General features: G+C 36.0%; 1 protein-coding gene across 1 annotated transcript in view; it reads left to right on the top strand.

Moving 5' to 3' along the window:
• The window catches only part of WDR27 (WD repeat domain 27), a 96,879-nt gene that overhangs the window by 4,945 nt on the left and 66,010 nt on the right, over positions 1 to 25,924 (top strand). Inside the window, 14 exon segments of the mRNA XM_066180427.1 lie at positions 310 to 361; positions 852 to 922; positions 1,820 to 1,934; positions 3,224 to 3,356; positions 6,374 to 6,477; positions 6,915 to 6,982; positions 7,960 to 8,093; positions 9,461 to 9,537; positions 11,035 to 11,113; positions 11,653 to 11,724; positions 19,013 to 19,116; positions 20,209 to 20,298; positions 23,678 to 23,799; positions 24,369 to 24,502. Coding sequence (XP_066036524.1) covers positions 310 to 361; positions 852 to 922; positions 1,820 to 1,934; positions 3,224 to 3,356; positions 6,374 to 6,477; positions 6,915 to 6,982; positions 7,960 to 8,093; positions 9,461 to 9,537; positions 11,035 to 11,113; positions 11,653 to 11,724; positions 19,013 to 19,116; positions 20,209 to 20,298; positions 23,678 to 23,799; positions 24,369 to 24,502 — 1,355 coding nt within the window.

Genomic DNA, 25,924 nt, shown 5'->3' with positions numbered 1-25,924 from the left:
TGTCGTGTATGCCTTTTCGTAAATTTAGCTAAAATCACTGAGATATCAACCTAAGAAAAGAAGTTTGTGTATCTGTATCCTGTGAGTTTCCCCTTTTTCACCATGGATGCTTATCTGTTGGGCCAAACGCTTCATAGATGAAAACAGGTGCTGAAAAAAAAATTCTTTCCTAAGAATATCACTTTAAATGTTGCAGTTCTCTGTTTTCACCACGTGATGGCTGTTAAAAGTTGTGTTTTCCATAGATATCTAAGTAGATACTTTTTTTTTTTTTTTTTTTTTTTTTTTTTTTTTTTTTTTTATCTAAAGGTATGGGACTATTCTACCAGCCACTTAATGTATCAATCAGGAATAATAACAGGTAATTTTTCTATTTTTAACTGTATTTTTTCATAGCAAAACTTCCTATGTCTAAATAATAATCTATGATTATTATAGAAGTTTTGGGTTGATTTAGTGAAAATAATTCTCAATAGACAAGGTAGCAGTAAACGTGTTATCCTTTAAAGCCAACAGTAAATAGTTTTTCCTTTAAACTCTGCTTCCCAGGGGATAGTTTTAGTGTGCTTTCTTAAACAAGTCTGCAAACCATGCCGCAGCAGCTTGGGTGACAGGGTGCAGGAAACCACTGCCATGGCAGCTTAGGTGACAGGCAGTCCAGAGACCTGCAGATTGAAAGCCCTCAGCAGCACAAAGGTTGAGGCACACAAAGCTCTCTGCAACCATGAGAACTTCAATAGGGGCTTTTCCCACCTGTCTTTATAAATAGGAAAATTTTGAATCATGTATTTTAATTAAATATCTGATTTGTGTCTACTCTAGAAATGCTTTTATCTTTCTTTTCTGAGCAGCATGTCCTTTGCTAAGTCTGCTAATTAATGAAGAAAACAAACAGATTATCACTGGGTGTGCTGAGGGACAGGTAAGAATTGTTCATTAAACTTAGTCTCTACATCAAGAGTCAATTATTATTGATGCTTCTATCTATAATAAAGATTCACCAATGCCTAAGTTTTTTGAATTGTTAAAAAAGTTATTTTAGTAAGCATAATTCAGTGCTTCTAGTGTAAACCATAAACAGCAAATAAGACCTCAATTACAAAACAGAAGCTTTTTCTTGAAAACCAGGAAAACTTTTAAGAGTACAATCAGTGATTATCTCAGAAGTGCACACTGAGAAGGTATAAATATATCTGTTAAAAAAAAAAAGGTGAAAAATAGGATTCTCCTATTTTGGCCTAAATAAGAAATGCATGACAATTCCATGGGAGAGGCTATGATTTCAGCATGTGGGAATTCTAATAAAAATATGGTAAATGTGAATATCCATTTCATCTTTTCTTTCATGGTAAGAATATATTTACATGATTAATTTACAGATGTTTTCCTTCAGTGTTACTGTTCAGTAATTCTGAAGAAAATAAAGCTTTAACTGTAGTGGTATCTAAACCAAGAAAGGTATAAATGAAATTCATCTACATGACCCAGTGAGCAATTACATGCATGTTACCTGTGATTTTTAATTGTGGGAAATAGTCTATAAGGAGCTTTTTAAAAAACACATGAACATGAGGGAATTAGATGTAGAGTTCAAACTGATCATTCCTGCTTTTACTGATTTTGAATATTTTATCTTTGATTATTTTTAATAATCTTAGAAATACATATAATTGGAGTTCTTGTCCAAGGTGAGATGCCATATACAAAAGTTCACTAATTACATTCATGGTTTTAAATATTGGGTCTTTAATTTGTATTCATGTAAGCTTTATATTTAGTGTCAAAAGGTTATTGAAATTACTTTTTATTTTTCTTGCAGCTTTGGATCTTCAGTTTAATCAGTGATCATAATTACCGTTGTGTGGCCCATATCGACTTAAAAAGAGAGCAAGAGAAATTCTGTAATAAAGTGTGGAAATCTGGCAAAGAAATAGGTAGCACAGTGCTCTTAGAATGCTGTTTATGGTATAATCTCGTTACTGGCTACTGAGTGTGGGCTTTTTTTACATGACAATTTATTGTGACAGGCGTATGAGTCTTAGATTGTGGCATGGAATTCTCACTGAAGCTGATATATAGTTGAGTATTGGTGTATCTGGAAGGAATTATGCATGTATGTATGCAATAAATTCTTGGCCAGTGCATTTGTTCAGAAAACATTGCATCATGTGCACTATTAAGTATTTGGTTTTTTATTGAATTCATTGTCCAAGGCCTCAGTGAGAACATAGCCAGCACCTAAAAAGTAATCCCTTGTCAAAATGGAGTACTATTTCTTAGCTACGTTTGAAGTTTCTAGGATTCTCTTTATTTTTTTGCTATTTCATAATTTTTAAAAAAATCTGTACCGGTGCCTTTATGATAGTATAGTAGTATAACACAGATTCCATATAAGTCTTAATAGACTGCCCTGGTAACCCCAGGAGGGTGATTCCCTGATACCAGACTGGCTTGACGGCTTTCTTGTTGTCCCTCGGGATGGCCATGAGCAGCTAACAGCCTTGGGACAATGGGATATGAGGTGCAGACCCCTGTCCCCTCAGCACCGCTGTGGCTTTCTTGGGGAAAGGGAAATCTGTTTTCCCTTGCTTGCTCTTTTCCTGGATCAATGACTGTTGTATTCGTGCTTGCCTAGTGGTCCAGCTTCCATAAGCCTAAAATCTTAACGTAGGGGGGAAGACTGCTACATTTCTTGTTATTATTTAAAATCTATGGATCTGACTTTCATGTTTGAAAGAGAGTGATGTAATGTCTGTGTCTAATGGTGAATTTGATGCTAGTAGTTCTTGAGTGTGAATTACACATGCAGAATGGATTGGAGGCACCTTGGGAACAGGGAACTGAGGTAGATTTTCATCTTGCTTTTGGATTATGTTGTAACTTTAGTGTCAAGGGAATTTTTGGGCCAACTGGAAAGATAGCCAGCACATTTAAGGATTATTGGAGTATGGCTTTCAGTGTCACTTCTTGAGGTGAAAAGACCTAAAATCTGCAACCTCCTTTTCAGTCCATAAGTAGGATCTTTGGATTTTGTTTCTAGGTATTTGAAAAAAACCCATGGAACAACAAGGAAAGCTGGCTCTTAGGAAATATCCCTCTTTTGAAACAGAAGTTTCTTGAGCATGGTCTTTGTTTTTCATGACTACTACAGATTCTCTCTTGAATCCTGTCTGTTTCCTTTATTTCATAGTATTTTGATAGCTGGTATTGTTGACTTCCTTAGGTGAAGGGCAAAATAATTCCAAGCTTTGCAAAACAGACAACACAAGACCAGAGGGATCAGTGGAAACATCATTGCCTATCCTCTTAATTGAGCATTGTGACTTTTTTGTACATTTCCATAATGAAGAAAACACGTAAGTCCTTTAAAATACCACCCAGTATTTGACTCAAATTAATTTCTAGGAGTTCCTATCGGTTCTTGGATTATTTTCACTGCCAATTTTTATATTTTGAAAAATGCAGTAGTAGAATCAAATTTTCTTTTTAGTGATCTGCAAGTTTTGGTGGCCTACTTTTAGGAAGATAATGTACACAAGCTGATTGTTATAACTGGGATTTATTCTGAAAAATAATTCCATAAAAATGTCATTGCGAGTGTCCATTGTAGAATCTACTGATAGCATAAATCAATTTTATTTTGAGTTTGCTTTCCTAATGAAATATCTGACGCAGCCATGGTGTGACTGTGTCAGTTTGCCTTCCAAATTTAAATAACTTTTGAACTACATAACTTGCTCCAGTCAAACTTCTGTCAGAGGGACAGATATTCCAGAACATGATGCTTTTACTCATTCCCGTGGAACTGGTTATCCAGGTAGAATTAATCCTTACATTGTGTTTCTTTCCTGAAGAGAAGTTTAACTATACTATCAGGCACCTGGAGATCTGTTCAGAACACTCCCACAAGAACTCTCTCAAAGAACAACCTGTTTGTGTTGTAATTTATGATTGTCACTTGTATAAATTTCTTAGCCATATCATGTTTTAGAAAACTCTTGTCCTAACCTTTGCTGTGTGCTGGGTTATTTAGATGGAACTGATCAGTCTTTGGTTAGATATATAAATGACTTTTGATAAACAAGATAAATATCCAGTTTAAATTTGGATAAATATCCAACTTTAGTTGTCTTTATGTTAAATTAAAGTAATTATTCACAGTTATTTTCATGATGCCTCCATATTTAGAAGTACCACCATTGAGAGAATGGAAGTGGTGATTTTTAAGATGTACATCTCAGGCATACTTTAATGCAGTGACAGCACTTGAAAGACAGATGATGAATTATTACAGTCTGACTTATTGCTAGTATTATATCACTCTCAAAGTATCAAAACTCTGTCTTCATCACAGATGTAGGTTTGATTTGAACAACAGCACATCTTTAAAGATGATAGGTTTTCTGGCAGTAAAGAATCCACTGTGTCCCTACTGAAGTTGTTCCAGGAACTGACTTGTTCTATTTTACTTCTAGTCTGAATTACTCTCTTTTCATACACAGGCTTTTAGTATGTTTTTCACTCTGATAGTCCAGTGCCAGCCACTATCAAGTTCCTTCCTCGCAGAGCAAATTACAGCTCATGAACAAGTGACCTCTGCCCTTCTGGAATAAAATAGTTTGTACCTTGTAGAAGGGCATGTTTTGTGTAACGTTTTTAACATTTGCTTTTGAAAATTTCTGAAAGTCAATCTCATTTATTTTTCAATTCCCTTTTGGGACATGGTTGCCTGAAATGGTTCCAAAGTAATAGATTATTTGAAATAATTTTCTGAATTGAGGTGACATCTCTCTCCCATACCCACCTGTTGCTGCTTCACATTGTACATCTAAGGTCTATTTGTTCTTTTACCTATCACATCGCAATTGAAGGTTTTGTTCTCCTTATAAACAACCATGGCCATTAAATTCTTACTGTTAATTCAGTTCCATTTTATTCTGGGTGGAGAGTTTTGCATTTATAAAAATTTTTTCTATTTATTTTTTTAAAAAAGTGTGCTGGTTTTAGAGGGTGCTTCGGATTTTTCTGAACAATTGAGCAATCCCTGACACACTGCTTTTCCTGCCTGCAATGAAAAGAAACAATGAAACATTTTTGAAACACTGGTGTCCAAACTTAGGCATCTCACACTTTCCTAAGCTTTTTGACATGGAGGAATCTCATCACAATGGACTTCATTATTGTAAAGTTGGAGTGAGTTAAACTTCCTAGCTATAACACTTAATGGTGGTCATAATAACTTGATAGTGACAATTCTTTATAAATATTTCAAAGAATTTGAAAATTAAATCAGTCTCTTACTGCTCTAATGAACATAGTGCAAATCACAAATAAAACTATTCATATCATGTAAAAGTATCAAAACCAGAAGTTGAACTGTCTATTCCAGTCTGCTTTTTAACCTATTTGACTGTATCTATTTGATGTGTTTTTTTTTTGTTTTTTTTTTTTTTTTTTTTGGTTTGGTTTGTTTTTTTGGGTATTATTTTGGTAATAAAATAGTTATAAGCCACTGTGGGGAGTTTTTTCATACCAAGTTGCAGCTTCATATTTTTCCATATCCTTACTTCAACTCTTGTGGTCTGATTTTAACAAATAAAACAAGTCTACTGACTCCTATTTGGAGAATCTGTTAAAATGTTGATGTTAATTTTTATATATTGTGGCATCAAAAAAATTTTAGTTTTTTTGAGAATGACAACTGTTATTTTGTTACAATTATCTTCTGCTTGATAATATATTTCTTCTGTTAGGGTCTTGACTGAAATTGTAACCAGTTGTTTTACTCTGTGGTGCTTGCAGAAGTTGGATTTCATTACTCGGCTGCAATAGTGCTGCCACTAAGCAGAGGCTGAGACAGACATTCCAGACTTGCCTGGGGTTTTCCCCCAGTTTGTGCTGGCTTTTCTCTTGTACTTTAATTATGTAAAAACATACGTTGAATTTCACTGCATTTTGGGTGTTCATATAAGAGCAGTAAAAGTAAACTATGAGTGGATTTGCCTCTTGATTTGAATTTTCTCTTTTTGTATACAGTGCTTTTACAGCATCTCCCAACTCTTACAAACCACAGTAATTTTTGAAGAAAAGTATTTCCTGTGTAGTTTTAGATGTACCATGAAGCACTTACATGAAACCAAGGATTGTGTTCTACTCTTAGTTTTCAAAGCTTCGCCAGGTTTGCTTGAAATTTTGAGCTAAAGATTTGGAAAAATAAACTCTAAATTTAATATTTTTTTTTCTGTGTGTGCTTTATTACTGTTGTACTGGGACCGGGCAATGGGCATTAAAAAGCTCAATTCCTGTTTGTTGTATGGTAAAAAGAAAAGCTTCTTTATCCTACTCAGAGATATTTTTCTCCTTGTTTTAACAGATATTCTTCCCAGAATACTAGCTGGTTTTGGATAGGAACCTCTACTGGCTTGTTAATAATTAATTTGGCAAACTTTGAATTGGAAGCTTTTGTATCTTACAGAGGTATGTCTATAAGATATATGATTACACATTAATGTGATTGCTTTCGTTATCTGACATAAATATTGTAAGAATTAGATTGTGAAATAGCAGAATACAATAGAAACCAAATGGTTTTTTTAAAATGCCTTTTTCCTAATAGTTTTTGTATGTTTTCCTGGCCCTGGTGACTTTTCTCGGAAGACATGTTGGCACTAGATCAGTGTAGTGGCTAGCCATGAATTTTTATTCAATTTTGCAGTTCACAAGTGTTCAATACAAGGAACGTTATTCTACTTCATTATAATTGGAGGCTAAAATAGAAGTATATACTCTGAAGACTGTGGATTAGGATAATGTCAAATTAGTATGTGTGACTTTTGTTGTGTGCATCTTAGAGATAGGTTTTTTCTTCTGAAATGCAGATATTATCTTATAGCACTTTGTTCTTCTTGGTAAAGATTACAGTGACCTCAGCATTCGGATTGCCAGATCATGTGCATTAACAAGGAAGGCAGCTAATGGAAAGGTGAGTATACTATAAACATTGCTTTAATAAATGTTAACAGTTCCAGTTTTTTAAAAAATATATATTAATTACACATTTTGCTAACAGATTAATGCACAATTTGGTATATTTAATGTGAATTACACAGTAATTTCTTTGAAGAGGGTTGATTCTTCATTTTGGAATCTGCTAGTTTGAAGCTCTCACAGCTCATATACAGTCTAAAGTAATTAATAAGGAAAAGGTGAATTGTTACAGTATTCAGTTGTACAGTGTTCGTGGTACACCCACTGAGGTGGGTGTACTTTGAATGTCAAGAGTGACTATTGAAGAAGCAGAGGAAATCTTTTAAGGGAAAAAAAAATAAACATTGTTATACTCTGTTTCTCAAAAAAAAAATGTTAGGATGTGCTACTTCTGAATCCTAAAGGATCTATCAAAACTATTTGGGTTTTGAGGAAATTTCTGTAGAAGGCCACTAAGAGTGATTTTAGGGAAATGGAAGGCATTCTTATCTGTATACTCCAGTTTTGATACTGCAGTTTTCCTACAGAAGTAAGCTCAATCTGGGCTACATGTTTAACATAGAAGTCTTTTGCTTTAGAGAAGCATTGTGTTTAAATTCAACTCTTAGAATGTTCTCATCATGTTGCTGAAGCCAATGCCAATCTTTCTTTCATGTGTACTTCTTTTCTTACAACTCGTACTGCAGAATTGTCTCTAGTGTAGGTGGTGTTGGAATTTTTCTCGCTGTTACGTATATAAGTTTGTTAAAACACCTTTCAGCAATCTAAACCAAGACAAGCAACATAGGCATATTTTTGAAGGATAGCTTAAAACACTCTATCACTTAATGCTCTTCATGACTGAACCCATGGATATTCTTGACTAATTTTTATAGATTTCAGGAATTGATTTAATTTTTCATTATAAATACAGTATGTTTTGAACTTAAATTATGAAGTAAATGGAGTGTTAATTTATGGTAATTGCTGCAGGTCTTATGCTTGATCACCTCAATGTTTGAAGATATGATTGCTGTGTTGGAAGTTAACCTTTCTGCATTGCTGAGAATTCAGCACAATGATTTTCTCCCATGTGGAAATGAGAAAAGTCTATCAGTTATTGCCAGGTACAGCATAATTAAATGTTTTCTCTCCATGTTGGATGATGGATTTGTTTATCTGGCACTGAAGTGTGTCATATGATTTTCTGCAGTGTTACTTGTTGACATGGTTGATTTTACTTCTTTTCCTATCATACTTTAGTTGTGTAGAGAGGGAGAAATCAGAGAACCACATAATGGTTGAGTTTGGAAGGCACCTCTTCAGGTCATCTTGTCCAACCACCCTGTTCAAGCACAGCCACTTGGAGTCATTTGTCCACCACAATGTCCAAACAACTTTAGAATATGTCCATGGAGGGAGACACCATAATCTTTCTGGGCAGCGTGTGCCAGTGCTCAGTCACCTTCACAGTAAATAAGTGTTTCATGTTTTGCTCATTGCCTCTTGTCCTGGAGCCTGGCTCTAGAGTCTGCCTTACAGCCTGTACTGCTGCGTGGGCTCATTCCTCCTCTGCTGCTGGACTTTGCGTTTCACCTTGTTGAACTTCACAAGCTTGCTGTCAGCCCATTTATGCAGACAATAAATGTTTCCCTGGATGAGAACACAACCTTCTGCTCTTTAAGACACTCCTCTCAGCTTTGAGTCATCAGCAAATATGGTGAGGGTACACTCTGCTCCCTTACCCAGATTATTGATGCAGATGTTGAATGGAACTATACCATGGAATCATATGGAATGGAGATATAACCTCTGGGTTTCTCCACTAGTTCCTGCTTTCCAGCTAGACTGTGAGCCACTGATCATCACAGTCTGGGCCTGGTTGTTCATCTTGTTTTGAATCCACCTCACTGTGTGCTCATCCAGACCATGGTTCATCAGCTTCTCTGTGAGGTTCTCACAGGACACAGTGTAGGAACTCTTACTGAAGTCGAAGTAGACAATATCCACTGCTCTCCCCTCATCTGGCAAGCCACTCATTTTATCACAGAAGTTTATCAAACTGATCAAACATGACTTCCCCTTGGTGAATCCCTTCTGGGTATTACTTTCTTGTCCTTTATGTCCCTAGAGATGATTTATGAGAAAATGCTGACATCACAAAGATGACAAAACCCCTGCAATAGACACTGAAGTGCACATTTCAGTGCTTATAATAAAATCATCAGTTAATATTCACAAAGCTGGGATCTAACATGTAAAAGCAATGGTCTGTGAATTGAGTCAGGGCCAAGGCTGGCCTGTGCTCCTGAGTATCTGAGCTGATAATTGATCCACTATGCCTAACTTGTTTTCATTAAAATCTCATTGCTATTGCACTTGTACACACACACATGCAGGCAAATAACTAAAAAGGAGTTCTGGCACCTTTTTCTAATCTGACATTTTTGTTCATTGCATTGATCAATATTTTGTGCTTCGTTTTATAACTTAGGTCTACTTTATTGGCAAATTCTCCATTGTGTAAAGGTTTAAAGAAGAACATGAAAGAACCTTCTAGCAAAACATTTGGTAAGTATAAACCAATCCTGAAATTAATTTAAAAAGTTATATTTTTAATAGCAGTAACTGACTTCCAGCTGACTTGTGCGTAATACAATCAATACATTAATTTTTGTTTTAAAGATATATTGCATTATATTTTTACTTCAGTAGGAAGAATTTTACATACACATGTAATTGTAGTTGAAAATTATGATTATAAATATTTTTCTTTTTTCAAAAACTGTTGTCTGAGAACTTTCTGTGGATTTTTAAACTGTTAGAGTGTAGCACATTTACATTTTCATAAGTCATTCTTTTTCCATAGCATGCAGTAAATTTTTCTGTATAATTTGCCATTTCTTTCTTAACTTTGGTTATGAAATATACCGAACAGATATTTTGGTATATTTTATTGTTCTGAATAATCTTCTGCCAGTACTGAATGTTTAGAAAGTTAGTTTTTGTCTCAATTTTCTAACACTTAAAAAAAGAGAAGATCTGATGTCCAGCTACCATTGAAGCACTGTAGCTTTTTTTGGTTATCAACAATAAAGTTTAAAAAATATTTTAAAAAAAGTTTTCATCCTCACCATTTGCACTTTTTGTGCCCATCAGAATGTCAAAGGTAATGTCTCTAGGGATTTATGGTACATAATACATTGATGGTACGTAATACATCTACAGAGTTTTAGCAAGAATTCCAGGCTGCCTTGGACACCCAGCACTGACAACTGTGCTGTCTTTGTTGACATCTCATGATCAGATAGATAAGAGCTGTAATGAAATCCTTTGGCCTCTTAAGGTGTGTGGTTCTGGAAACTTCTCAGGAAGGGCCTTTTTGTGCCTTATTGCTGCATAAAGAAAAAGGATAGACAGTGGCATTTGAAGGGACTTTTACCCTCAGCATAGGTAAATGTCTCCCAATGTATCTGAGATTTTCCCTGGGAATATCAACAAAATTTCCTGCTTTACAATGTTTATAGGTTTAGTTTGTTTCTGCTGATATGAAATACTCAGTTTGGAGCTGAGGGGTCCCCTCTGGGCTTCCTAGTACAGCACTGGGCATGCAGATATTACTCACGACTTGAGTCGTGTAAGAACACAAATAATTATAGGAACCCAACAGTCAGCTTGTTAATGATCTTTAGATCCATTCCTTAGTCCAAATATAGGGTGTGAATACCTTATAGCTAATGCATACAAAGTCTAAGCAGAGGCAGTTAGAAAACACATTTTCTAACTGAAATGAATAGTGAAAAAAAGTGATTCAGAACAATATTCTTGCTACTTGGAAGTTTAAAAAAGTTCTTACTCATTCGTGTTATTGGAGGAGAGATGTTATACAATGTAACAATTCATATATCTTTCCTTTTCTCAGTAATCATTATTTTAGGGTGATTGGTCATAAATGTGTTTTGTAACATAAGGAGACAACAAGTATTTATATTGAGCAAAACTATCTACTTTAACTGTAAAATATAATGTTAAAAACTATTTAATGTAAATTAAATTATTTTCTTAAAGGAGCGAAGAACTCAGTGAAAGATAAACCACTGGTTTTCCATAATAAAATTAAGTCATCAGGATATACAGCAGCACCACGGTGAGTAGAAATATTATTAATTTCCCTGTCTTATTGGTGCGTGATATTTTTTCACATAACTATTAGTCTCATGACTGTGGAATCAATCACCTGTAAAAAGCAGTTATGATGTTATCAAAGAAAAGAATTTTAAGAACGTCTTATAAACCAAAATATTTGCAGCTTCTGGTCATTGGCCAACTTGCTTTTGAAATCCATATTTAGCCTCCTGATTCTTTCATCTGACTAGACTTGTTTTTTCAGCTTGCAGCTTTTTCAGCTTTCTTTCAGAAAGAATTGTCTGAGAACTTTATTTGTATTGATTTTGACCTTCAGAATGTGCTATTGAACAAATAACTCGCAGAAATCAAGGTCCTAACTCAGGCATTAGAATATTAGACATTTATATTGTCATCAAAGTGTACATTCTCTTACCTATTGACATTACCCACAGACATAAATGGTAAGAAGGAAATATGATTGCTTTTGTTTGAAAAAAGCTGTTTCTCCCATGCAAGATTTAATGTTTCATATGAGAGTGTCTGTTTTCTCTCTTCTAGAATGACCATGTTTTCTCCAAATACAAACCTGAAAAGAAAAGAGGTATCAAAGTGGAAGACCAGTTGTAAATGGTAGGCAATCTAATGACTCTGTTAGAGGAGGAACAAATGAAAACAAATTAAGCAAATCAAAAATGGTTCTGTCACGATCCGCTCACACAAGCGGGGTTCGTGATGGTTCGTTTTAGGGATCTCAGAGCACAAAAGACACAGCGGGGGACAAACTCAGTTTTACTCAATCACAAATGCACCTTTATTTAGTGCCAACAAATGCGATAGTGGGGAGAGAAAAAGAGAATAGTTAGAAAAACAGAAAAGAGGGGAAGGGGATTATAGCTACCAACATGGAGGGTCGAGTCCTCGAGGCTTTTGAAGATGCCTATAGACGCGGTCTTCTCCAGTGGGGAGATCTCAAAAGTGAGCGGGGGTCTCCAGGGTTTTTATAGTCCTCTCCGAAGCGACAGGCAGTTGGCCAAACAGGTGGGGGAAATCATTGCAGTGTGTTCGTTTAGAGAACCCAGAACAAGTCGGTCGTCAGCAGGTACAGTGACAACCAGTACAAGTCAGCAGGCACAGTCACTTCACCGTGACTTGCCCATTGTTTCTGCTCAGGTTCTGATGTTCCGATATGGGTGCTGGGTTTTTCCATCGAACACACCTGCAGGCAGCACTTGGCCAACATCCCACCTCAGCCAGGCCAGAACTCCTGTATTGAGATTTTAAAGTCCCTTTTAGGGGTTTCAGTCTCTGTCCTTGACGATGGTCGTGAGGCAGATGAGGGATCTTCGGACCGTCTCTTACACCACCCCGTGACTCACGATTGTCGTCAAGAGAGCTCCTTCTGCAGGGTTCCGTAGTCTTGCGAAGTCTTCAGGACTCGTCCATGTCAGTAGCATATCCCGGAAAAAACAGGGACAGTAGAGAGTGTGTGTGAAAGAGAGAGAGAGGGAGAGAGAGAGAGAGAGAGAGAAATAGGAAAAGGAAATAGAAACAAAACAAAATCAATCAATATTGATTAAAACAATTTCATCAAAATAATTAGAACAAATCATAAAATTTCTTAAAGTTATAACAATTTTCATACAAAAGCTTAATTTTGATTACAATATAACATAATTAAAACAAATAACAATAATCAAAACAAGCAATTAACATTTTCAAATTAATCTGCTGTTGGAGGCCTAATTTTTACTGTTAGGGTAGTACATCTCGTGTCAATAACTTTGGGAGGGTCTTTTGCAAAAGGGGTATTGATTAAACTGTGTGCTTCCATTAGAAATGCCAAGTGTGTCAACTTTTTCATCATTTTTCAATTTAGGATGTATAAAATGACTGATAAGACAAAACCAATCAAAACCAAAATCAAAAAAAAAACAACAATGGGATAACACACTTTGCTCAGGATACCTGTGGCAGTAGGTGACTACCCAAAAAGGGTATCCCACCACCTGTGTTCAGCATCTTTTCTTACCCTTTCCATGACATGATGTATTTTTCTCACTTTGTAATGAATAGTTACCAGGGCTTTCTGTCTGTTTTTCTTGATCTTTTTCAAAATCTCAATTAAATCCTGATGAAGCAACAATTGCTTCACCAAAGTAAGATTCATCCCAATAGGGGGAGGCAATAATTTGTGCATCACTGTATAATCAGATTGTAAAAGGTGATAAAAGGTAACTGGGGCTGAGTAAGAAAAGTCACATCTTGTAGTTGTGGTAAAGTTACAAATACAAAAATTTGAGTGATTCTTAAGATTCACTACTATTTCTTCTACAAACACTACATTACAAGCAGTTCTAAAGCATACACACCCATTGCCTATACATATTAGCACTACTTCAGAAGTTTGGTTAGGGTGAATTTTAAAGTGGCAGATATTTTGTTCAGTGTCCAGACAAATGTCTTGAGCTATGATTGCATTACTCTCACAGATGAAACCTTGCTGTTCCCGAACAATACATGAGTCTAAATTGACAGTTTGCCATCTCTCGCCATTTTGACGGGCCCATTCTCTGTGCTCAAAAGCATAGAGAATAGCTCCATCATGATTCAGTCCTAATGCAATGATAGGAAATATCGAGTGTACAGAGGCATTACATATGGTTAACACAAAAGCTGTAACTGTGTTGGTATTGGGGTTATAGGTAAAGTTTACTAATTACCACCAGGACTGGAATTTTTTTTCAAAATCATTTGCATTGTCTCAAATTATTTTCCAAATTTCAGTAGGAAAAATGCCTTTTTCTCCTTCCCTTATGATTGAGGCAACAACTGTCTGCATCCAAAGCTGTGTCTGAATGCAGCTAAGAGCCAAAGAGACATTGCTTTGTGTGGCACCAAGTGTATCAATTATCAATTTGTGATCATTCACATTCACTTTTTCCCAATTTGGTAGTATGTTTGATAGCAACCACTGATGTGTTCCCAAAGCCAATAAGGATAACTACAATGGTTGTTGTAATTTGGTCAAATCCCTAGTTTTGGCAGCCAATTTTTTCATTAATACTTCTAAAAATTCCCAATTTAAAATATTTATCATGGTTTATATGGCCTTCATGTCCCTCGGAGTTCTCCTGCAAAAAGTAAGTACAACAGAATCTGCCACCAGAAGGCAGAAAGTTAGAATGATGGAAATTTTCCAGTGTGCATTTATTCGATACTCTTTCTCTAGAGCATCAAAGGTTACCCATGTGTATTTATTCGGAGGGGGTTTTAGCACTTGTGGTACCTCTCCCACCGTGGGGAGGTCCACCAAGACAGGTTGTCCAGGGTAATGTGCTGGATTCTTGGAATCACTTGGTCCCCGTAGTGAGGGAACTATGCTTGGAGCTGTTGGGCTAAAAGGAAAAGTATCAGTAAACCAAGGACTTGCTGACTGTTCGGGGGAAAAGGGAGGGGTAATGACTGAGGCAGGTTTGTCTTGGATGCTATCCAAGTTTTCTGCTTCTTGTACTGCCAGTTTTTTCACAGCTCCTTCGGTTATTGAGATGTTACAATAATGTTCAATCTGAGCATACCACTTTTTTACTGAGGCTGTTTGGGCCACCCCGTCAGATGGGGGAGTCCCAGTAGTGACTGACTTAAAAACTTGGAAAGGCCCTCTCCAAACAACTGGTTGTTGTTGTATAATCTTCTCTACTTCTATGAGAGCTAGGCTAACCACAAACAAGCCTTTTTCCCAGATAATATACCTCTTTTCAGCATCTCTGAAACCACGGGAATAAAAACCAACAGGCCATGTCGGACCCTCAGGACCCCACTGCCATATGTGTACTGACAACCCTGAGGAAGCAAATCCCCATTCTACCTGAAAAGGATCTGTTGGGTGGATAGGGCCTAGGGCCTGATGAGCTGTGGCTTCAAAAATCAACAGTTGTAATGCTTTTTCCTGAGAAGGGCTCCAGTCCCATTTTACTCCCTTTCTCAACAAATCATAAAGAGGCTTGGCAAAAATTGAAAAATCTGCAATGTGTTTTCCCCAAAACACTAATAATCTCAAGGCATGCTGTAGATCTTTCCTGGACTCAGGCACTTTAATTTGATCTAAGGAGGTTAGGGTGTCAGGTGGGATGCATGTCATACCTCTTTTCCACCAGATACCCAAAAATTTTACTTCTTGAGAAGGTTTTTGTATTTTTTCTGAGGGGATTTGCAAACTAAGGCTTTCTAAGTGGGAAGTTATTTTCTGTTGAACACCCCCCACTTGCTGTGTCTCATTGTTTAAAACTTGTGCTAGGGAGTGCTGTGGCTTGTTGCCCAAGGTTTGTGGAAGAGGAGGTGCGCTGGGTTGTTGGTTGGATGATTCCAACACAATGGGTTTGGGACAGGGCCAATTAGAAATTATTTTAGCCAATTTATCATAAGGCAATTTATCCATAATTTTTTGCGGCACTCCCCTTTTCAGTCCTAGTGACCACAGTTGCTGCCGGTTGGAAATTTGTTTTCCCTTTTCTGATTTTTCATTAGGAGAAGCAATGTGCCTGACTCCTCTGGGTTTTTCTTGTTTGTCCTCTGGGTACTTCACTGGTCCATATTTTCTACTGTAACTTATTAACTCCTCTGCTACCTCACTCCATGTCCAAAGTTTATAACTGCTATTAGATTGTGTGCTAGGAGTTGTAAAGGGTGAGGAGTCAGTGGAACCAGTTTGATCTCTTGTATGTCCAAGAAATCTTTCAAGTCTATCTACCGGAGAGATAGATGCTATTGTTTTCGGAAGAATTGCTGTTGGTTTAAGAGACTCTGGCAAACCTCGAATTAAAGGGGTCATAATCTCAGGTTTGACAGGCTGTTGCATTGGTGACTCACAGCCAGAGATTAATTTTCTTTCATGTATCATTTGCAAGTATGCAGCTTTGTGTATGTTTTCTAGGAGTTGGTCTGAGGTGCCGACTATTGCCAGAGGGTCGCCCCTCTCAAGGGGGTTTAACCCCCCTGCCCAGTGAGCTGCACGCTGTGTCAGGGACCATGGAGCATGTGTGTTTCCTGTTGTTAAGAAAACTCCATGTCCCCAATAGCCACTTGCTTCTTGTTCACTTAATTTAATTTGGTCGCCCCCTGTGAGGGAAACTCTAAAAACATACTCCATCTCTGATTCACTAGGGAGGCGGAAGTATTCTTTCTTTAATTTAGCTAATTCAGTGGCCGTGTATGGTATTTCTTTGGTGGTTTTGTGGGGATCATGATCCTCTTCATTTATATAATTATATTCTGTTTTGATGAGAGGTCTCAAGTTGGAGCAACAGTGTTCCCCACAATTTTGCATGTGTACTAATTCTTTCTGAGGGTATATTTGTTTAATGTTGTATGTCTCCTTTCCTTCTATTTCTGTGGGTGAATCTACAGATTTTAAGTTTTTACTTCGCCCTTCTGCAAGGGAAATCTGCAGAAAATAATTCTGATTTCTTTCCTGTTCTAATTGTTTTTGCAAAGCTTCTACCAAATTTTGCAGGGATTCTATTACTGCTTTTTCTTCACTTACCCGCTCAGAACGGGTCTCTATGGCTGCCGAAAGGCAGGCCCCCAAAACTGAGCAAAGAATGGTTTTATTTCTGCCCAGTTTGTATCTAGCATCATGTTGTAAAGAATATATTCTATCTACAATGTTTTCAAAGTTAAACCAATTATTCTGTGCCCACCTTTCTCCGTCTGGAGAAGGTCTAGCACTATGTTTAGCTAACAAAGCATAAAATGCATTCTTATGTTTTTCACTCATTTTGTGAAGGGACCAAAACCACTCTCAGGGAGGTACGCTTAAAGTTACACCAAAGGCACAGCTAAAACTGTGTTTCCCTTCGCTTCCCTGGAATGGGCGAGGAGACCAAAACTGCCTGGGAGGTTCACCTTAGTTACAAATGGTTGTCTCCTCAACTACACCAAGCAGCCCAAAACACAAAAAAAAAACCAAAACCTAACTACAGTCCCATCTTTTGCACAATGAGATCCTTTTGTGAAATCCTGATGACAGGGAGTGCTACACGCCTGGGTGTATACAGTTTGCGGGAATTTTCCCTCGCCCCCCTTGCTTTCTAACAGCGCTCACCGAAGTGGCGTGCTAGGTGCGGCTGAGACGAGGGTCCTTCCCCTGTTACAAACTATATAAAACCCGCAACCCCTCTGTCCATCAAGATCCTGTCCGTGACGCCAATTTAATGTCACGATCCGCTCACACAAGCGGGGTTCGTGATGGTTCGTTTTAGGGATCTCAGAGCACAAAAGACACAGCGGGGGACAAACTCAGTTTTACTCAATCACAAATGCACCTTTATTTAGTGCCAACAAATGCGATAGTGGGGAGAGAAAAAGAGAATAGTTAGAAAAACAGAAAAGAGGGGAAGGGGATTATAGCTACCAACATGGAGGGTCGAGTCCTCGAGGCTTTTGAAGATGCCTATAGACGCGGTCTTCTCCAGTGGGGAGATCTCAAAAGTGAGCGGGGGTCTCCAGGGTTTTTATAGTCCTCTCCGAAGCGACAGGCAGTTGGCCAAACAGGTGGGGGAAATCATTGCAGTGTGTTCGTTTAGAGAACCCAGAACAAGTCGGTCGTCAGCAGGTACAGTGACAACCAGTACAAGTCAGCAGGCACAGTCACTTCACCGTGACTTGCCCATTGTTTCTGCTCAGGTTCTGATGTTCCGATATGGGTGCTGGGTTTTTCCATCGAACACACCTGCAGGCAGCACTTGGCCAACATCCCACCTCAGCCAGGCCAGAACTCCTGTATTGAGATTTTAAAGTCCCTTTTAGGGGTTTCAGTCTCTGTCCTTGACGATGGTCGTGAGGCAGATGAGGGATCTTCGGACCGTCTCTTACATAAGGGTTGCCACTAGACCTGAAAGGCTTGGTAAGTTTGATAGAACATTTATTACTGCAGCAAGTGATTTGGTTTATCAGACTGTGAATTAAATTTGGGTGCTTCATATAAAAGAAAATATACATATCTATTTTCTTAGATTTGTATTGGTAGGAAGAACACATGCTACATAAGGTTGGAAGCTAAGTCCCAACATATTCTTAAGCTGCAGTTCTAGTCTGAAAAATAACTGAATGTGGCACATGGAGAAGTGATTTCAGATCATGTCCCTCATTCACCCCTAAAATCTTGTTGCCTTAAGTTAATGCAAACCTATTCTAATGGATTTAAACAGAGCATGTACAAATTGACCAGTGGAATCTTTGTCACTGGTCACAAAGAACAAGTGTTTTTCTAAAGCTGGTGTTTTCATGTTAATTTGTGTGGAATGTTAAGTGGGGATATTGCACGCTTTTTCTATTTACTATTATATAGAGTCTTTGCTTTGTGCAGTACAAGCAGGACAGTAAGGAATGATTGATGCCATAATTTTTCTCATTTAAAAAGAGGTGTTAAAGTCTTAAGAAAACCACTTAATAGCTCAAGACTAAGTATTGTGAGCATTGTACACGTAGGAAGCCTTTACATGAGTACGTCAGATAATTTCAACTTTGGTTTAGCACTGCTTTATATAGGTTAAGCAACTTAGTATTTGAAGTTTTTTGTGTGTTTTTTTAGTAAAATTGCTTTTTTTGTTAATATTGCATTTTGTAACAGGGTCTTTGTAAACAAGGTATAGTTTACAGTCTTCAAATATTTTTGTTAGCTATGTGACTTAGGAAATTTTTTTTTTGCCAGACAATGTTAATTCTTGATCTTGTGAATTCACACACTTAGTTGTAGGAGCAGTTTAAATATGACAATTTAAAATTAATTTGGCTCTTACCTTGGATGTGACATTTTTTTTCCCAGCAAATATTTATGTAAAGATGTCTAGAATAGTTCCAAAAGCAAATTTATTTCATAACTGAAATGAAAATGGTTTCTTTCTTTTTTCCTTCTTTGAAGTAAAAATAAAGAATATCCATTGGAAAGTTATCCTCCAGTCAAATATGAGAAAGAGATATCTGTTACTTGTAAACCAACCCCAGTTTTTTGTGCTCAATATTCTGGTGAGTACAGGCTTTATAAAAAGTACCGTTGTGTCAGTGTGCAGAAAGAAATCCAAAATTTGCGTGGCGCAGTTTCTAAAGACTGGAGATTTACTATGGATAAATTCACAGAAAACTTTCTGGCAACAATGCATACTGTTTGATAATAATTTTTTATCTTGCAAAACCATTTAAGCTGTTACTACATATGCAACAGGATTCTAATTCTGATTTTATGTCTTGCTTCCTTTTGAATTTGTTCTTTGACTTTCCCACTACTAATTGAAAATTAAGGGTTCTTTCACTAAGGAATTTATTTTCTAACACATTTACTTAGTTTCATTAGGGTGTATTAAATACTGAAATTCTGTTTAAAAATATTAATATTTCTTATATAAATATTATTCAATTATTATAAATAGAAATATTGAAAAAGTAATTCTTCTGTGTGATCCAAAGAGAGTAATTTTTCTTAACTGCTTTGGATAGCTGACTCTTGCAATAGATTTAGTCAGTTCCTAACAATCAAGCATTCTACCACATATAGAATTATGTTAATGTACACCTGTAAGGCAAAATATTTTCAAAATATTTAAAAACTTAAATCTTTGTAAGTATTTTGAGGTCAAGAACAACTTTCATCCTCAGGAAATAAAAGCAATTAGATGCAATCAGTAACTTTGCCAAAATATATTCTGGCCATCTCTGTTCCCTAGAGAGTTTTGCTAGTACATTTTAAGTATAAATCTTTCTGTTTGAGGAAGAATCATCTTTCTCTTTTTCTCTTTGTCTCTCACACACCCATGCATGCACACACAGGTTTAAATAACTCCAGTTTAGTAAAAATTTTTTTTTTTTTTTTTTTTTTTTTGAGTTAAATATTTTGTTATTTAGAGAATGTGTCAGGACAAGAAATGAATTTGCTTATAAAATCCTACCAAATTCTGCAACACTAATTTGTGATATTCATACAAAATCAGTGTTAAACATATGATATGAATATCTGGTTTTTGTTTTGTTGTAATGACATACATAATTTTTGTGATTAAAAGAAGCAGCATATTAGCTCCATTTTGCTTTCAGATGTAAATCATCAAATGCTCTTTTTTATAGGGGATGGAGAGTTGCTAGCTTGTGGGCAGGCTGACAAAACTGTGCTGATATTCAGTTCCAATCTCACTGATGTGCATAATGTTTTTTCAGGTAAATTTATGAATTACATTATAAAGGACATAGTTTATGGTTGAGTTTGATCTAAAATGGCATGGATTCTGGTTACATCACCCTGATAGCAAGACAGAGAGTACTGATAATTCAAGATGAAAAATTTATTTCTGATTGCCTAATTTTGTCCTAGAATTAAACTGACTACCAGGTGTTCCCATTTCTCAATTTTTGTGAGGTAAGAAGTAAGCTATGGAGATATATATTGAAATCTTCATAATGATGTATATTACAATAATTAAAGAGAAACAATGAAAGAAATATATTGTAGTAATAATGCATGTGTATATTTTAGACTAGCGAGGAGACCCTAAAATGAACGGGGAGTTTGGGCGAGAGCAAAACGCAGATCCGATCAATATGATTAATGCTATGTTCTCCGTTTATTCTGTCTGTGATGGCAGGTTTTATACAGTTTTACACAGTTTACATTTACAGGTTTATTCTCACTGGCATACAGTGCGGGGAAGAATGCAAACACTCATTGTTGAATAAACTCTTAAGGCAGCTACTGTGCCCATACTAATTACTGTACTTGCTAACTACTAGAAAACCCTCTGACCCTTGCTGACACCTTAAACTATAATTCTGTAGTGCACCACACTCTTGGCACTGAATTTCTACCTGCGCCACAAACTCCTACAGGCCTCAGGATGAGGCCCAGTCTGGGTGATTCAATTACAGTATATATCTGCTACATTTTAGTAGTCTATTCTGATAGTTTATTAGCCAAAGAATGGACTGTGATGACTTGGCAAAAGATGTGTTTGCTTTGCAACTCCAGACTTCTGGAGAATAACCGTTTAAACAAAGAGAGACTATTCCTATGAAGAAATCCACAACTGCAAAAGTGTATGCATGTGTAAACATGTATGCTTTTAAGTGAGTCCTAAACACCAGATTATATCTGAATTTCTACAGGAAAAATCTATAATTCATAACTGTAAATGTTATGATGACTATGTTAAATGTTATAGATATGTTACATGTTTTATGCCTATGTTATATGTTATATATTATATGTTAAATGTTATAAATTACTTTAAATCAGTCCTTCTAAATAAATTTTCTGTGAAGGCTCATAATGGAAAATGAATTTTTTACTAGCTGGCCCTAACAAGTATTAAAACGAGACTACTTGAAGATATTTTAGAGAATTATTTCTAAGTAAATAATTCTGTCAACTGAATTGTGAAAAGAGTTTTTCTTTTTGAGTAATTATTATTACATTTAGTGGAAGAAATTGTGACATTAAGGAGGCAACATTACTGATATGATCTTTCTTGTGTGAGGAAATTGATGAAAACATATCTTGTGGATGGAGTAATGGGGTCTTTTTCTTCTACAATAGCAAGTTCTTAAGTTTTTCACTGATTTATTTCATTGATGCCTTTAATCATTTGTGTCTTTTTGTGTCTTTTTTTTTTTATGATGCACAAGTAAACCGCATTCTACTGTGTATGTAGTTCTTTTCAAAAGCAAGATAAATGTTGAGGTGCCAGGTAAAGTTATGCATGGGATTAGGAACCACAAACTATTAGTTTCCTACTTTTTTTCATTCACATTGTTGTTCTGTGCTATTCAGATTATCATGCAGTCATTTGTTTACTTTCTACTTTTGATGCTCCTGTTTTAGAAGAGTCACAATATATGCATTTTCATGAAAAACCATGATGCATTATTCTTACTTAGAGTTGCAGTCAATGGCAATGTAAAATTTTCTTTTTTTTCAAGGAATGGAAATTGTATCTATTCCGCAAAAAAATTTCAGTTACAAGGCAGCATTAACATCTGACTATTGTTGTGTGTCAAAAGTCATGGCTTTATAAGGCAGCATCAGAGGAATGGTATAACAACAGTTTTCCTGCTAGCCTAATTTATTCAGTCTTGGTCCCTGAAGGTTTTGGTTACAGTTTTAAGTAGTTCTGCATTCTTCTTCAGTGGTGACTCTTCAGGTGTCTGTGTCCTGTAGTGAAGTGCAGGTAATGTTGAGCTGTAAAGAGTTACAGCCAGCATGGCCTTTCCGAAGAAGTCTTTTTACAAAACCAGCTGCTATCCTTCTCAGTGTGCTCCAGGCCTGGGGAACCCTGAGTTATGCTGTTTAGAATTTTACTGGGCTTTTTCAAGCCAGCTGGCGTCTCCTTCACTGTGCTTTGGGACTGAGGGGCCTGGAGAGCAGAGATTCTTAAGCTTTTTGTGTGGCTCTTCCAATTTTCCAAACCTCAGATTTTCCTAAAGTTTCTCAGGTTACTTACTACTTTGGAAAACTGTTTTGTATATTCTGTTGTGGTTTTCTTTGTTTGTTTGTTTGTTTTATTGGTTTTGTGGTTTGGTTTTTTTTTTCCTTAATGCAGATTATTCAAGGCTTCCAAATACTTTTAGAAAATTAAAGCCTTTAAATAAAGCTTTGTGTTGCAAACAAAATAAGAATAATACTTACATGTGTATTTGTGCAGTACCTGTGCATTTTTCTGGTGAAAATTCTACAACTGTTTGGTAACTGAGAATTAAAATATCTAATTTATAAGACTTTTTGTAGACATATGTCTACAAAATGAAATATCTCAATTACTGTGATATATTTAATAGCCTTCGCGTAATTTAAAGCAAATTGTTTTTTTATATAAAACTTCTGTTGACTAAAGATAAAATGTGCACAAGAGGGCAGCATAAGAACTTTGAACGTTTTAAGGCTAGATTAAATTCATCTGACAAATTGCAATAACATACATCAAAGTCTGTAAAATTTGATTGGCATATTCTTCTCAATGTTTTTTATCCGCTTCAACATAATGTTAGATCAAATTAATAATTTTAGCTTTTGAACGTTGTTTCTGGCTTTTAAAGTGCTTCCTTTGTAAGTTTAAAATCTTTTTTTTAACAAGCCGTTGAAGTGGCATGCTCATTTTGTTTTGACAAAGATAGCTAGCTCAGTAATAAAAGGTTAATAAATAAAGTATTTCAACTGTTTTTGATGTCTTAAGGGATTTCCAGACCGTGTTTAATATAAAATTTCATTATAATATAATACTCAGATTCTTTTTTCAATACTGAATCTTTGATTAAATTTAATTTCAAGGATGTTTTTTGAAAGTGCTCTTCCAATAACTTTAAAAAATTAGAGTTGGAATTATCTTTGTCAGTTTATTAATGAGAGACATTTTCCTGCTGTTTTTGGTGGAAGAAAATTTCAATAGCTGGTTTACTGTTACCAGTTTTAATTCAACCATTTGAAACCTATACTTAGAAGGTATTTTAATGTTGTGCATAATTATGTTAAAACAATACAAGTAACTCCAGAGACATTTATTAATGCAAGAAATGAGCTTTATGATATTTCCATTAATATTTGTATTAGGTCATGATGGTGCAGTTAACTCTGTTGGCTGGAGTCATGACAGGAAGTGGTTGGTTTCTGGATCAGAAGACAGAACTTTAAGGGTCTGGTCAGTCTGCAATAAGGAACCTGCCCTAATTCTGGTAATTGGAAACTTCCGTTGGTTTGGACACAGAGAACACTATTTTGTACTTTCACCTACTTCTGTTTTAAAAACTTTGTAAAAAGAACCAATTTCTAGAACTACTGAGTGAGGATTCCCACAGATATAATGATCTGGGTGATTTCCATTGACTCCAAATTAGATTTTTCTCATGTTAATTTAGGAAAAGAAATCAACCTTATTTAAAAAAAAAATCTAGTGGGTATGTCTGGAAATTTTGGTTTTATTATCTGGTCTGCATGTTGTATTTTCATTGGCTCAGCTCTACTTGACTTTAGTCTACTTCCCAATTCCGAAAGAAATTCAGAGTATGAAGCAAGATTATATTAGATTCAATTGACTACAGATATACTGCCAGCTAATTTAAGCAGAATGAAATATTTTTTTTTGAGAGTAATAGATGTCAAAAATAAGAAGGGTCACTATTTAATAGTTTAACCTCCTCGCCTATGATCAGGATGACAGGGAGGCTCTGCCTTAACACCGGGAATCTCAGACAAAAAATATTTATGTTTGAATCCATTCTTAACAAATGTCTTTATGTTTCAGGGTAAAGACAAGTTCCATAAGACTGTACGCTTTGCACAGTTTTATTTTATAGATACATTCATATTGCTGTGTTGTGGAGCTGAATTTCGTCTCCTAAGTTTCCATCTAGACACAACCAAGGATGACCTAAAACGGTGAGTTCATTTCTTGTTAACAGACCAGTGAAAGCACTTTTCCAGTTTGATCTGGGATTTTGTGTGTGGTGAGGTGAGCTGAGGGGGCAAAAATATTACAGAAGATAAAAGCTGAACAAATGGTAAAAGCAACTTGCAAAGTATCTTTGTTTTTAATGTAGGGACAAAAAGAATTAGTGCTACAACACTGAAGTTTTAGTTGATATTGTGAATGGTATGTCCTGTCTGTTGGTGATATTAGGCAGTACTAGTCTGCATCCTTAGATGGGAAAAACTGGTCTATTTTCTTCCTCTATTTCCTTGGTAGTTTTGGTGCTGCACAGAAAAACATACTAAGCACAAGCTTAAATGTATTTAGGAACAGGAGTGCTTTCCTGGAATGAGGCATGAATCTGGTATGTGGAACTTCCCTGAAATGTTAAATGGTCAGACAGAATTATGTAATAGTTTTCTTCCATAATCTGCTTACCTAGTTTATTTTACTCATTAATCCTTAGTTTATGGAGGAATTAATAAACCAATAAAAAGGTAACCCAAATTGCTACATAAACTTCAATTTCTAAGAGACAGGAATGAGTGTACAGTGTCCAGCTCAGTGTGTGCACAATACCTGCCTGAATTTTAAATGAGTTGCACTTTGAATTGAACATGTATAGGACATGTAGCAAATGCATTGTGTAAAAAAACCCCCAAAAACCCACTTAAATATACTAAAATTCCTCTTTTTTTATTTTTTTTTTTTAATAGTGTGTACTCTTTTCCTCCCTCTGTTACTTTGGTTCAGTTTTCTCATACCTGTATTTGATGAATCTCAGTTTACTGTTTGTTGATTTGCTTTCTGTGTGAAATTCTACCTAGGCCATTCCTTGTGAGGTATTTATTTGTGTAGCAGTCAGCTGTGTAGAAGCAAGATACTTCAACCAATTCAAACAATTGTTCTTGCATTTGTGAACAACTTTACTGTTTAAATCAGTCTTTTCAGCAGGGTAAATTGGACCAAAGAAAACTTCATACTGCCTTCAATTGATTGTTATATCAGTCAGCTTATTTAAAGTTAGCTTGGGTAGGTCTACCCAAAAATAGAGATAAATCTTTTGCTCTTGAAGTCTAGTGAAGTTTATTTTTTAGTTTATTTGAATAAAGTACTTTTGGAAACTACAAAAGACTCTTGGATTAAATTGCAAAATACTGTACATTATCTTCTGCTTCACCATCGCTGCTAAAGTAGTTCTGACGTCCATCTGAAAAAATCAACAGAACATTGTTAGAGAATAATAACAAAAGGCAAAAACCAAGTCACTAAGCATTTTTCTTTTGAACAGATCTGGCTGACAACCATATTGCTTTTGTCAAATGATCTCAGTTTTGCAAACTTTTAGTATTGTTGGAAAGAAACAGTAATGATTCCTACAGTGTGTCAGG

This window comes from Chamaea fasciata, unplaced genomic scaffold (assembly GCF_029207755.1).
Source record: "Chamaea fasciata isolate MVZ Bird 193981 ecotype frontalis unplaced genomic scaffold, bChaFas1.0.hap1 SCAF_3, whole genome shotgun sequence".
Lineage (NCBI taxonomy): Eukaryota > Metazoa > Chordata > Aves > Passeriformes > Sylviidae > Chamaea > Chamaea fasciata.
The sequence above is the reverse complement of the archived record's forward strand: the minus strand, read 5'-3'. Positions and strand labels throughout refer to the sequence as shown.